The following is a 13,512-nucleotide window of genomic DNA, read 5'->3' as shown; positions in this document are numbered from 1 at the left end:
ATCTTGGCTCCATTGTATGTTCTTGCCTCCTTTGTCAAATATTAATTGAGCATATTGGTTTGGGCCGATTTCTGGGCTCTCTATTCTATTCCATTGATCTATATGCCTATTCTTGTGCCAGTACCAGGCAGTTTTGAGAACAGTGGCTTTGTAATACATCTTGATATCTGGTATTGAGATCCCACCTACATTTTTATTCTTGTATATGGTTTAAACACTTAAATGTAAGACTCACAATTGTAAAAGGCTTTTTTTAATGTTTTATTTTTAATTGATTTTTAGAGGTTGGGGAAAGGAGAGCGATAGAAACATCAATGAGAGAGGAACATCATTGATCCGCTGTGTCCCGTACACCCCCAACTGGGGACCGAGCCTGCAACCTGGGCATGTGCCCTGACCGGGAATTGAACCATAACGTCTTGCTCAACCACTGAGCAACACCGTCTGGGCAAACTGAAAAGTTTTTACACAGTAAAGGAAACAATCAACAAAAGAAAAAGACAGCCTACTAAATGGGAGACTATATTTACCAATAATATATCTGATAAGGAGTTAATATCCAAAATTTATAAAAAACTCATAACTTAACACCAAAAATCAAACTACCCAATTAAAAAATGGGCAAAGGACCTTTGAAAGGACATTTATTCAAAGAGGTCATACAGATGACCAATAGAAAGATGAAAAGATTCTCTATGTCACTAATCATCAGAGAAATGCAAATTAAAACCACAATGAGATATTATCTCATACTTGTCAGAATGACTATCCTCAAAAAGTCAGCAAACACCAAGAGTTGGGGAGGATGTGGAGAAAAGGGAATCCTTGTGCACTGTTGGTTGTATTGCAAATTGATGCAGCCACTTCGGAAAACAGTATGGAGGTTCCTCAGAAAATTAAAACTAGAACTACTTTATTAACCAGCAATTCAGTCTGTATTTATTGGTAGAAATCCAAAACACTAATTCTAAAAGATATATGCACCCCTATTTCCAACAGCAAGATATTATGCAACCCACTGCCCATCAGTAGATGATTGGATAAATAAGGTGAATCATGTACAAGGGCATATTAGCCATGAAAAAGAATGAAATCTTACCATTTGTGACAACATGGATGGACCTAAAAATGAAATAAGTCAGACTGGGAAAGGCAAATAATCTATGGTTTCATTTACATGTGGAATCTAAAGATCAAAATAAATGATCAAGGAGTACAGAAATAGATATAAAGAACAAACTGATGGTTGCTAGATGGGAGGAGGTTTGGGGGGCTGGTTTAAGAATGTGAAAGGATTAAGAATACAAATTGGTGGTTACAAAATAGTCATGGGGATGTAAAGTACAGCTAATAATTTTATAGGGAATTAGTCAATAATTTTGTAATTACGTGTGGTGTCAGGTGGGTACTAAGACATTATAAATTGTATAAATGTCAAAACCTTATGCTATATGCCAGAACCAATATAAAATAATGGGAGATTTCAACTGTAATTGAAAAAAATAAATAAATGAAAGTTCTCAGACCTACTGAATGAGAAACTATTGGGGTGGATTATATTTTAATCAGCCTTCAGGTGCTCCTCATGCAGGCCAAGTGTGAGAATCATGGGTTATCACCATAGGCTATTTCTTTTTTGTTTTTTAGAGAGAGAACGGGAGATGGAAAGAGAAACATCATCATTGATTGGTTGTCTCTTGCACACCCCCTGCTGGGGATGGAGCCAGAACCTGGGCATGTGCCCTGACCAGGAATTGAACTGGGGCCTCCTGGTGCATGGGTTGATGCTCAGCCACTGAGTCACACAAGCTGGGTAGGCTATTTCCTTCATGTCATTCCTCAAAGCTAGGTTTCCTCATCTGCTCAGTGGTGGTACTTTGAAACTCTAACATGCTCCTCATTCTAACAATATTCTCCAGGACATGCATTACTAAGCAATCTTGAGCATTATGTCATTGAATTCCTTACAACATCTCTAAAAGGTAAGTACTCTTATTTCTAATCCTTTTGATATGGAATTTGAGAGCCACTGTTATGTACCTTGCCCAGGTGCAGAGCCAAACCTAAAACTCAGTAGTCTTAAATTCAGTCCAAACATATTTTCCTGTAATTCTGTTGAAGGATATTTTCTAACATGCATTTACAATATATGAATTTGGTAACTAAAACCACCTATTTTTTGTTTTAAACTTATCTTTTACCCTCCAACTATTTGCATTGATTTCAGAGAAGAAAGGAGAGGGAGAGAGAGATAGAAATATCAATGATGAGCCCTAGCCGGTTTGGCTCAGTGGATAGAGCGTTGGCCTGCGGACTGAAGGGTCCCAGGTTCGATAACCATCAAGGACATATGCCCAGGTTGTATGCTCAATCCCCAGTAGGGGGCATGCAGGAGGCAGCCAATCAATGATTCTCTCTCATCATTGATGTTTCTCTCCTTTTCCCTTCCTCTCTGAAATCAATAAAAATATATTTTTAAAAAACCTTTCCAGGAAACATCAATGATGAGAGAGAATCATTGATCATCTGCCAACTGCATACCCACTACTGGGGACCCAAACTGCAACCCGGGCATGTGCCCTGATGGGAAACCGAACCTTGTACTCTTGGTTCATGGGTCGATGCTCAACCACTGAGCCCCACCGGCTAGGCAAAACCACCTATGTTTTTATAATATAAAGAAAAGACTATGTTGTTGCTTTTTGGTTTCTGAAAGCTAAATAATGTAAGGAAAGAAAATGACATAAGTAAGTACAGTAAGGTTTATATCACTGATTCAGAGAATCAAGTAGTTTGAGAAATTACAGCTATGTAGTAGTAGTTTCTAGTCCTCAGAATTAATAAAATAAAACAAAGATCAACCTAATGTGATTTGGAGTTTAGAGTCCTGGTCTCTTAGTATTTTTTGTGTGCAACTAGGCAAGTGACGTAATGTCTCGGAGCCTCCGCCCTTTCACCTGTAGAATAGAGATAATGATAATACAACTCTCACAGGGTGGTTTTGGATTAATAAGATTATGTTTGTACAGTTCTTAGCTTGGAGCAGGACAATAGTAGGTCTTCCATAATAAATATTTGGTCTACTGCCATTAATAATACTACTGGATTTAAAAAAAAAATCTTCATGCCTTCTTACTTCTCACACAACCCAATCAACATGGTGTTCAGGTGCTTCATGGAGGTTGCCTGGGTGGCCTACCTTTCCTTTGGGCCTCTTGCCATGAAGCTGCTCGAGATTATAGATATTATCCATCAGAACAGGGCTTTGGTTAATGGAACTTTCATTCAAGTAAGGAGACAGGCCATGACTTTCAAATGCATGCAGCTTACTGTCTTCATCCTCAAGCTCTCACATAGTGCCCGCCAGAAGTTTGCTTAACAAGCCTGGCAGCCACGAGATGGGCCAAGAAGATTGAAGCCAGAGAAAAGCAAGCCAAGATGACAGGTTTAATCATTGCAGAGTCATGAAGGTAAAGAAAATAAGGAACTGAATAATCAAGTTTGAAGTTAGAAACCTTTAAAAGGCAGTTCTGTCCTGGCCAGTGTGGACCATGGTTAGAGTGGCAGCCCATGAACCAAAGGGTCACGGGTTGATTCCTGGTCAAAGGCATATACCTGGGTTGCAGGTTCGATCCCTGGCTCCAGTTGGGGCACATGTGGGAGGCAACCAATGGATGTATCTTTTTCACATACGTGTTTCTCTCCTTCTCCCTCCCCCACCTTCCTTACCCTCTCTAAAAATCAATGGAGAAACTATCCTCTAGTGAGGATTAGCCAAAAAAGGGGGGGGCGGGGACAGCTCTGCTGAAAGCTCCCCAAAAAGCACCTGCTGTTAAAGGTGGAGCTACAACTGCTTCTGCAAAGGTTCCAGCAAAAATGGTGGCCACTGGCCCTGGCCAATGTGGCTCAGTTGGTTGGGTGTTATCACATGCCCAGAAAGGTTGCCAGTTCTATTCCCAGTCAGGGCACATGCCCGGGTTTTGGGCTCCATCCCTGGTGGAAGAGGGCATGCAGGAGGCAATCAATTGATGTTGTGCTCTCACATCAATGTTTCTTTCCCTCCTCTCTTTCTCTAAAAGTCAATAAACTATTCTTTAAAAAATAAAAGTGATCGCTACAGGCAAGACAGTTCTAGTCCAGAGAGTGTCTGCCTAGAAAGCTGTAGGCCAGAAGGCAGCACCTTGGAAAGCACAAGGATCTGAAAGCTCCAGCCCTGAAAGCACCTGCTACAAAGGCTTCTGGCAAGAAAGTGTGAGAACATAGAGGCTGTTACAAAAGTAATAAAGGTTATTTTTGACACGTTGGCAAATCTTAAGGAAAAAAGTGAAAGAAAAAACCTTCAAAGATTTTATAAATATCTTCCTGATCTGATGGCAGTGTTTTAAGGAAATGAGGGTAACGATAGAAGGGCTTAGGTCTTCATAAATCAGGTGGCTATTTAGAATGTGGCTTTTTGCTCCTATTAGAGTTTGAGATGAGCTGTATTTTATCTTTGTCTTTTTTTTGTGGCAGACTGATTTCCGATTCTACTGGATGCATTCAAAGTTACCAGAAGAAGAAGGACTGGGAGAGAACACCAAGCTCAATCCTGTAAGGCCTGGGATTCGGGCTGCAGAGTTCTTTATGTGGATTGGTTTGGAATGATCTATTATCTACATACAACCATTATAAATGAAATTCTTTAATTTTGAGATAGTACAGCATAACAGGAAGATTATAGGCTTAACAGTCATCCGGATCTGAATTCCAGTTTTGGCTTTAATAATTATTAGGCTAAGCTAAAAATATCACTTGGCCTTAGTTTCTTCATCTGTAAAATAGGATTAATAATATCTATTTTACAGGGTGGTTCTAAGAACTAAATGAGAAAAATATGTATGCCCTCCCAGCATAGTACTTATGGTAGGCTCTCAATAAATAGTGGTTGGTGTGAAATGCTAAAGTTCCCCAGTGATGCTAATATCGCTGGTCCATGAACCACATTTTGATAACCTCTGCTCTTATATCTGAGCTGAGAGTAACTTCATCTAGTCAGTTCCCTCATTTTACAGATGAGAATATAGACTCAGAGAGGGGACTGCCTTACACGGTCCCACAGTACAGATGGTAGTTGAAGTGTGTTTGTTATCTGCTCAATGATTAAATATATGACAGCTATTTTGAGGACATTTAATAAGCTCTGTAGATTGGTATTTGCCTGGATTATTTACAACATTTTTTAAGAATACTGGTATATTTTTTTTTTTTTTTTTCAGAGAGGGGTGTGGGGAGGAGAGGGAGAGAGAGATAGAAAGATCAATGCTGAGAGAGAATCATTGATTGGCCGTCTCCTGCATGCCCCTCACTGGGTATCAAGCCCGAAACCTGGCCATGTGCCTTGCTTGACCAGGAATTGAATCACCATTTCCTGGTTCATAGGCTGATGCTCAACCAGTGAGCTACAGTGGCCGGACTGCCTACATTCTTTTTCTCAATATATTTTTATTGATTTAAGAGAGGAAGGAAGAGGGAGGAGAGAGATAGAAACATCAGAGATGAGAGAGAATCATTGATAGGCTGCCTCCTGCACGCCCCACACTGGGGATTGAGCCCACAACCTGGGCATATGCCCTAACTGGGAATCCAACTGTGACCTCCTGGTTCATAGGTCAATGCTCAACCACTGAGCCACGCCAGCTAGCTCTTCTTTTCTTTCTTTTTTGTTTTTGTTGTTGTTTTTTTGTTACAACATTTTTAAATGCAATTAGATAACAGTTACAGGACAATAAATGGGGTCAGTACTTCCAGTGATGTTATCAATAACATCCTGGAAAAACATGTATTAAGAAAAGGGGGAGCATGGGAGCAGTTCTAGTGCTCTTACATGTATTATCTCATTGAACCCACACAACAACCCTATGAAGTTGATACTTTTATCCCATTTTACAGATGGGAAAATGAAATCATATAGAGATAAAATGATTGGCAGAGCTGGGAGTCAAAGCACTAGTTATACTGCTTTAGTCTAAAAATCCTTGCTGCTAAAAGAAATACTGGTAAAAAGAATAAATAAATAAAATCCTTGCTGGTGTGAAAGAAGTTCAACTACTCCTTCATTAGGGGCAATTGTCAGAGGGCTAGAAGAATAACATATAATCCCTGGTTCTCAATCCTGACTATATGTTAAAATCACTGTCTGGGCTTCTTCCAGACCATTTCAGTCAGAATCTCAAGGTGGGGCCTGGGCATCAGTAATTTTTAAGAGTTCCCCAAGTGATTCTCCTGTATAAAGCAAGGTTGAGAACCACTGACCTAGTAATTCAGCATGTAGGTGGAGGGAAGGTAGCTGGGAAGGAAGAGACAAAAAACTTCTTTGATATAGCTTTTCAGTTGCTAGAATAGTATTATTTGTAATATGTACTAATTCTTTGTTCTAATTTATATTTTAGTTTAAATTTGTGGGGCTAAAGAATTTTCCTTGTACCCCTGAGAGCCTGTGTAAGGTGCTGTCGATGGATTTCCCTTTTGAGGTAACAAAGTCATTGTCTTTATTGTTCTGATGCGGTTTCAAGACACTGGAAAACTTGGTTACACAGTCTTAAGATATCTTTTGACTTTGCTATGTTAAAGCATCAGAAAAGGGCTGAGCCATGACTGGTGTGGCTCAGAAGGTTGGTTGAAATGTCATCTTGGACACCAAAAAATTTCGCATTTGATTCCTTGTCAGAGTGCATGTGGGAGACAACCTATCGATGATTCTTTCTAGCCCCTCCCCCCTTTCTTCTCTCTAAAATCTCTTTAAGAAAAAGAAAAGGGCTTGAAAGCTGATATCTAAGAAGGGATGTACTCACTGCCCTTCAGAGCCTCAGCTCCACCCTTCTAAATAAATCAGAATGCCAAAGCTAGAAGGCCCTGAAAGGACACCTCATCTAACTCTCTCAATTTACAGATAGAGAATTTGAGGCCCAGATCTGGGTGAGGCTTTCATTCCTAGATTGTTCTTTGTTTGCCCCTTCCTGCTGTAAGCTTGAGAACCAGGCCCTTTATGTTACTGCCATGGCTGGTTGTAAAGTAAAGGGACTTCTTTGACTGATGGACCACAGGAATGTAAACTTCTAATTCTTCTTTCCTAGGAAGAGCAAATGATCCCTGAGTATGTCAGTGATTGCTGAGCAGTGGCATGGGGCAGGTGACGAACTCATCCCAGTTTGTGTCCAGGACTTTCCCAGTCTTAGTGTTGAAAATCTCCCATTGTCAGCAGCTCTTCAGTCTTGAGCAGTCTTCTGTCATCCTTAGAACCTGCAGTTATCCTCTCCAGTCTCAATAAGCAAACTTCCCTTTGCCCAACATACCCTTTAAAATTCTGCCTAGTCACCTACAAGTCTTTGCTTGAACTGGATATATTTTGCAGGAGGGGTCACAGCTTCCGGCGGTTGCCTTCATTTCTGGGAGTCAATTAAGAAGGTAGTAAGAACACCATCTTTATTTTTATTTATCTATTTTTGTTAATCCTCACCTGAGGATATTTTTTCCATTGCTTTTATGAGAAAGGAAGGGAGGGAAGGGAAGGGGGAGGAGGGGGAGAGAGAAAGAGAGAGAGAGAGAAAATTGATGTGACACTAACACATGGACTGGTTGCCTACCGCACTCGCCTGAGGAGTGAACTCACAACACAGGTACGTGTATCAAAACCAAGACCCTTCAGTGTTAGGGCTGATGCTCTAACTACTGTGCCACACTAACCAGGGTGGCTGCCATCTTTATTTTTACTTATAGCCCTTATACTATAAATAAAGTTACAGTAAATGCTTTTTTTTTCTTTATTGTTTAAGGTATTACATATATGTCCTTATTCCCCCAATGTCGTCCCCCCCACTCCTGCTCTCACCACCCTGGTGTCTGTGTTCATTAGTTAGGCTTATATGCATGCATACAAGTCCTTTGGTTGATCCAGTAAATGCTTTTTAGAGATGAGTTGCTGACTCCCAGAAAAGAAAATTTGGGACTGTAGGAAATCTTACCATTAAGAAAAACCGAGTTCTGAAACATCAATGAGAGAGAAACATCGATCAGCTGCCTCCTGCACATTCCCTACTGTGGATGTGCCCACAACCAAGGTACATGCCCTTGGCCGGAATCGAACCTGGGACCCTTGCGTCCACAGGCTGATGCTCTATCCACTGGGCCAAACCAGTCCCGGCCATGGCTTCTTTTTGTTCTTAATAATGTATTTTTATTGATTTCAGAGGAAGGAAAAGGAGTCTGAGATAGAAACATCAATGGGTTGAGAGAGAATCATTGATCGGCTGCCTCCTGCACATCCCCAACTGGGGATCAAGCCCACACCGGGCATGTGCCCTGACCAGGAATTTGAACCATGACCTCCTGGTTTATAGGTCACTGCTCAACCACTGACCACACAGGTTTCCTCTGTGCTCAGCAGTCCAGCATCTCATATGGGCCTATCCAGTTCCCCTGCTTTGTTCCATGTGCAGATCACATAACCCACTATGAGATCTCTGGGTGGTGGGAGTGCATGGGATTTGGGGAGAGGACTTGGGTTCAAGTTGAATTTCTACTTCATACTAACTGTGTTATTACAGAAGCCCCGCAGAACTTTGAGCCAGCCCCATCTCAAAAATACCCTCATGGTGGGTAAAAGGGTGAAGTAGTGGGTAGGGAAGCACACTATAAACAGGAATGTGCTATTTATGTTTTTTTATTTTCTAAAATTTAGTTTTCTAGGCCATTTCTTCATTTAGAGAAATTGCATGTGTGAGAAATGAGAACTCTTTCCTCTGGCAGTGACTCAGAAAAAGGATTTAAACCACTAGAGCTGCCCCGTGTGTCTAGGCTTTCCTAAAAACATGTGGCCTCAGAAGTCATTTTGATCCCTGGTCTCTTTTCTTATAGGTGGATGGACTTCTCTTCTACCACAAGCAGACCCACTATAGCCCTGGAAGCACTCCTCTGGTGGGCTGGCTACGCCCGTACATGGTGTCAGATATTCTTGGTGTGGCTGTGCCAGCTGGGGGCCCACTAACCACTAAGCCAGAGTATGCGGGGCACCAGCTCCAGCAGATTATTGAGCACAAGAGGAGCCAGAAGGAGGGCATGAAAGAGAAACCCACACATAAGGCCTTTGACAATGGGCACTATGAGCTGGAGCATCTGTCCACCCCTGAGCTGAAGAGTGATCCCCACAGCTTGGACCAACTAGGGAGTCGCATGGAAAACTAAAGAGAGCAGCCTCCTTTGGGTGTCACAGGAAGGTGCTTGGTTTCAGAACAAAGGTTGGGGAGGACAGTGACGACAATAGGTGACTTCATTTTAGAGTGGACTTTCCAGAGCCACTCCAGCTGGAAACAGCTTAACTCATGTAAAAAGTGTATCCCAGATCCACAATGTAAATATATGTGATTCTTGAAAAAGAACTTATAATTCTTTTTTTTTAAAGGGCCTTTTTATTAATAGGTGTACAGATCTAGCTTTCCCCAAGATACCCATGTGAATGTATCATTCAGCAAGATTGCTTTTATGGTTGAAAAGCCAAGAACTTGTGATTCTTAAACCTTTGACAAGCTTAGACAGTCTTGAAACTCTCCCAACTCCCCCCCTCCTCTGTCCTCTCTCCCCTGTGTCCCAGTCTACCTAAACCATGACTGTTCAAGTCTTGGCCCATTTCATTCTGGTTTTAGTACTTAATCATTCTGCTGAATTTCTAGTTGCTACTGTTGCTGACGTCATTTTCTAAAAGGTCTTACCAGGAACTGCAGTTCTTAGTATTTGAATATCTTCCCTCTTTTAAGAAGACAAATGTGATTTTCTTCTGTTTAGACATTACCAGAGATAAAATGCAAGTGGTGTTCATTCACTACTTCAACACATTTGAGCACCTTCCAGAAGATAAGCCTTTTGCTAGGCCTCTGTGATGTAGGTTATGGAAGGGATGTACTCACTGCCCTTCAGAGCCTCAGCTCCACCCTTCTACATAAATCAGAATGCCAGAGCTTAGGTTATGGAAACAGAAAGGCCCTTAGAGCCTCGGGGGCTGGAAGAGTAGGGGGATGTTTCACCGAGGCAGTCAGAGCTGGGCTGAGGCTCAGGGGAGGGACAGAAATGTGCTCTGCAGACAAGGAGGTTAGGCATTCCTCACAGAGGCAGTAGGGAGTACAGTTGCACCCCTGCAGGGCAGGACTTGCTGTGGGACCTGAAGTCTGGTCAGCATGGCTGAAGCATAAGATAGGATTGGAAGGCTGTAGAGGAGGAGGAGAGAGAGATGAGCCTGATTGTGTTATGCAGAGATTTTGGATTTTATGTCATGAATGTAAAGGAGCCAATAGAGAACTTTGAGCAGGCAAGATCCATTCAGATTTGTGACCTAGAGCTCTTTGGCAGCTGTGGGAATGGAAGGAAGATGGTGTCTGTTCTGTGTTCAGGAAATGTGTCTCATTTTGCATGGCTGTAATCTGCTCCCCACACTGTTTTCTCCTTTTTAGAACTTACCTTATTGGACAGAAGAAGTCACTATTTTACTCCGGCAACACTAGCATCCTGTGGACAAAATTTCAGAGGGGTCCAGGTCAAATGAGTGACCGGGTCAGATGCAGTTGTTCCTTTGTATTGATTAATTTTGGGAACAGATCCTGGCAGGACTTGTGCTTAAGTGGAATCTGATGACAAAATTCAGTACACTAATGGACCTGGCCTTCCTGCCGGGCTCTTAGCCATTCAAGCCAACTCTTATCAAACCAGACAAGAAGCTTCCTCCCCCACACACAATGATGTTCCTGCTGGCTGCAGATTTCAGCATGCCTATAGCAATAAGCTCTTTCCTAAATTCCAGTAGGGTCAGTTTTGCAATAGGAACCTCGTGTTTCTCTTGTCAAGAAGCATGTTGGTGGCTGCCAAGTTGTTTCATCTCTGATCACCTGAATGCTGTATTCTGTACTCTTGGCAGCCAGCTGTGCCATTTCAGGAGCAGTACGTGCTAGCATCAGTGAGACTTGGCTGGACTATGCCCTGAAATAATCAGATCTAGAAGGACTATTTCCCTAAAGGACACTCTCTGGGCATAAATGCAAGAGTCAACATATCAGCCAAACTTTATCACCACTCACAATTTGATATTGTTAAATGGTACCTGGAAGGATGTATCTCAGAAAAGTGCCCTTTTGTTTTTAACTGAGGAGCCAGTATTATCGATTACTGAATAGAATGTATGTCCTGCTCTTATTTCTTTGTGAAATGCTACCTGTTACAAAGATGGTTTTGTTATAGGTTACTGTGATTGGATATTAGTTTTCTGGCCATCCTGAACAGCTCCCAGCTTCTTTTTTGTGGCATTATCTCTTCCCCAGGCAATATGATACAGTGGGACTGTAATTTGGGGAACTCCCTTCCTTAGCCAAGAAGCAGTAGGCTCATGACTAATTTGGGCCAATTATATGCTTCTCACCAAGAATTTGTGTCTTGAGCAGAGGAATGAAGGGAGTGATCAGTAAGAATTCATTTATTTTGCCCTTTTCTTTTTCTTGCTATGAAACTGTGAACATCCAGTAAATTCCATCTTGTTTAAAGTAGCAGAGGTAATTTCTGAGCTTGCAACCAAAGAATCCAGTGTGGCCTTGACCTGCTTCCCTTGACTGGAGGACCAGTTTGGCATGAGTTAGCAAGGGACTGCTATTTGATATCACCTATTTCACCTCAGGTGCCACTGGAATGGAACCTATGTCCCTAGAAAAGACCAAGCAAATAAATAGTCTTGGTTATTTTAATGTTAGCTCAGAAAAGCCATGCTGGGTTCTAATGCCTGCATGGAAGAGTTGGGTGTCAAATCCACTTGTATTTGGCAATGGTTTATGTGGCAGGATAGTAAGAAGCTAGGAAAATTCCTAGGCAAGTGGAATGGGGAAACTGAGACAAGAAAATTAAACAAGGCCAAACAATTTGAGCAGCTTGCAGCTAGCTTGTAAATTGCAAGACCTTGTCTTCCCCAGCCAAGACACTTGAGAGCAAATGGTTTATACCCCTCCTCTCTAACCAGAGAATACATTGCTTAAATCACCCTGGCCTGGTAAAAGAGAGAGCCAAGATCCAACTAATGCCATTTGTGCCAGCTAAACCCAAAGACAGATAAAGTCTGGGGGACAAAACCCCAAAAGCATTTGGATAGTATCACTTGGGAGATGTTAGGAAAGATAGCTGCTAGGGCAGGAGGAAGGAGAGGGGAGAAAAAGGGAAGTTGGTGTCACCCACTATACAAAGAAGTCAGCCATCTTAGGACTTGCCAAACAAAATGACCAGATATATGTACAAACATTCCAAGATAAGCCACAACAATGTAGAAGAGGACTTTGAAACCTAGTCTGCCACCCAAGATAATCTGGCAGAGGAACTTTGAAAAAGGGGAAGAGTATAAAACCCCTTGCACCCCCTCTGGGTGGTACATTCAAACTAACTGAGTTGCCTGCTTGTGCTTTATGCCATGTATATTCTTCTATTTTCTCTTTAAATATTTTTATTGATTTTTAGAAGAGAGGCAAGGATAGAGAAACATCAGTGTGAGAGTGAAACATTGATTGACTGCCCCCTGCACGCCCCCTACTGTGAATTGAGCCCAAAACCTGATCATGTGCTCTGACAGAATCAAACTGGCAACCTTTCCATGCACAGGACAATGCCTAACCAACTGAGCCAGGGCTGCCACAATTATTCTTTTTTTTAAAATCTTCACCTGAGGATATTTTTCCCCATTGGTTTTTAGAGAGAGTAGAAGGGAGGGTTTGGGGGGCGGGGGGGGAGAAACATCAATGTGTGTCACATCGATTTGTTGCCTCTTGTATGTGCCCTGACCTGGGGTAGAGATTGAACCTTTAGTCTGTGGGCCAACACTCTAACCACTTAGCACCACTGGCCAGGGCTGCCATGTTTATTAATAAATTTTCTTGTTTTGCTTTCTTAATAAATTCGCTTGCTTTGCTTCAACACTGCTGTCTGTTACTCATCTGAATTCCTTCTTGCGAGCTGATAGGAGCCAAGGAGAGGAGAGTCAACCCCATCCCACTCAGAGGGCTCTCCAGTAACAGTTTATCTCCATTCTTTCTCCACTAGTTAACTTCTCACTTATGTCTGAAATCTGACTTGTGTTCATATCACTTCAAGTGCTCTTATCCAGTGACCAGTGCTCTTCTTGTTTTCCAAATCTAAGGGACGTTTCCCAGGCTTTCTTTTACCTGTCTTTACCTGCCGTGTATATGCTGATGCCTTCTCTGTCTTAAGAGGCCCGATGCATAAAATTTGTGCAAGAGTAGACGTTCCTTCCCCTGGCTGCTACACTGGCTTCCCTCTGGCACCCAGGACCCTGGCTTCCCTTCCAGGCCCAGCTTTGTCAGGAAGGTTGCCTGGAAGGACATCTGCTCTAATTAGCATATTACGCTTTTATTATTATAGATATACCTGTGTGTGTGTGTGTGTGTGTGTGTACAGATACATATATATACCGGCAACCTTTCAGTGCAGTACCTATCTATA

At 42.1% G+C, this 13,512-nt stretch overlaps 1 protein-coding gene across 1 annotated transcript in view; it reads left to right on the top strand.

Moving 5' to 3' along the window:
* The window catches only part of SNUPN (snurportin 1), a 38,467-nt gene extending 29,063 nt beyond the window's left edge, over window positions 1-9,404 (top strand). Inside the window, exons 6-8 of the mRNA XM_015571030.1 lie at window positions 4,513-4,590; window positions 6,429-6,509; window positions 8,893-9,404. Coding sequence (XP_015426516.1) covers window positions 4,513-4,590; window positions 6,429-6,509; window positions 8,893-9,219 — 486 coding nt within the window. The 3' untranslated portion in view covers window positions 9,220-9,404. The remainder of the gene's footprint in view (window positions 1-4,512; window positions 4,591-6,428; window positions 6,510-8,892) is intronic.
* Window positions 9,405-13,512: the final 4,108 nt, after the last annotated feature.

This window comes from Myotis davidii, unplaced genomic scaffold, assembly GCF_000327345.1.
Source record: "Myotis davidii unplaced genomic scaffold, ASM32734v1 scaffold687, whole genome shotgun sequence".
In the NCBI taxonomy this organism is placed as follows: Eukaryota; Metazoa; Chordata; class Mammalia; order Chiroptera; family Vespertilionidae; genus Myotis; species Myotis davidii.
The sequence above is the reverse complement of the archived record's forward strand: the minus strand, read 5'-3'. Positions and strand labels throughout refer to the sequence as shown.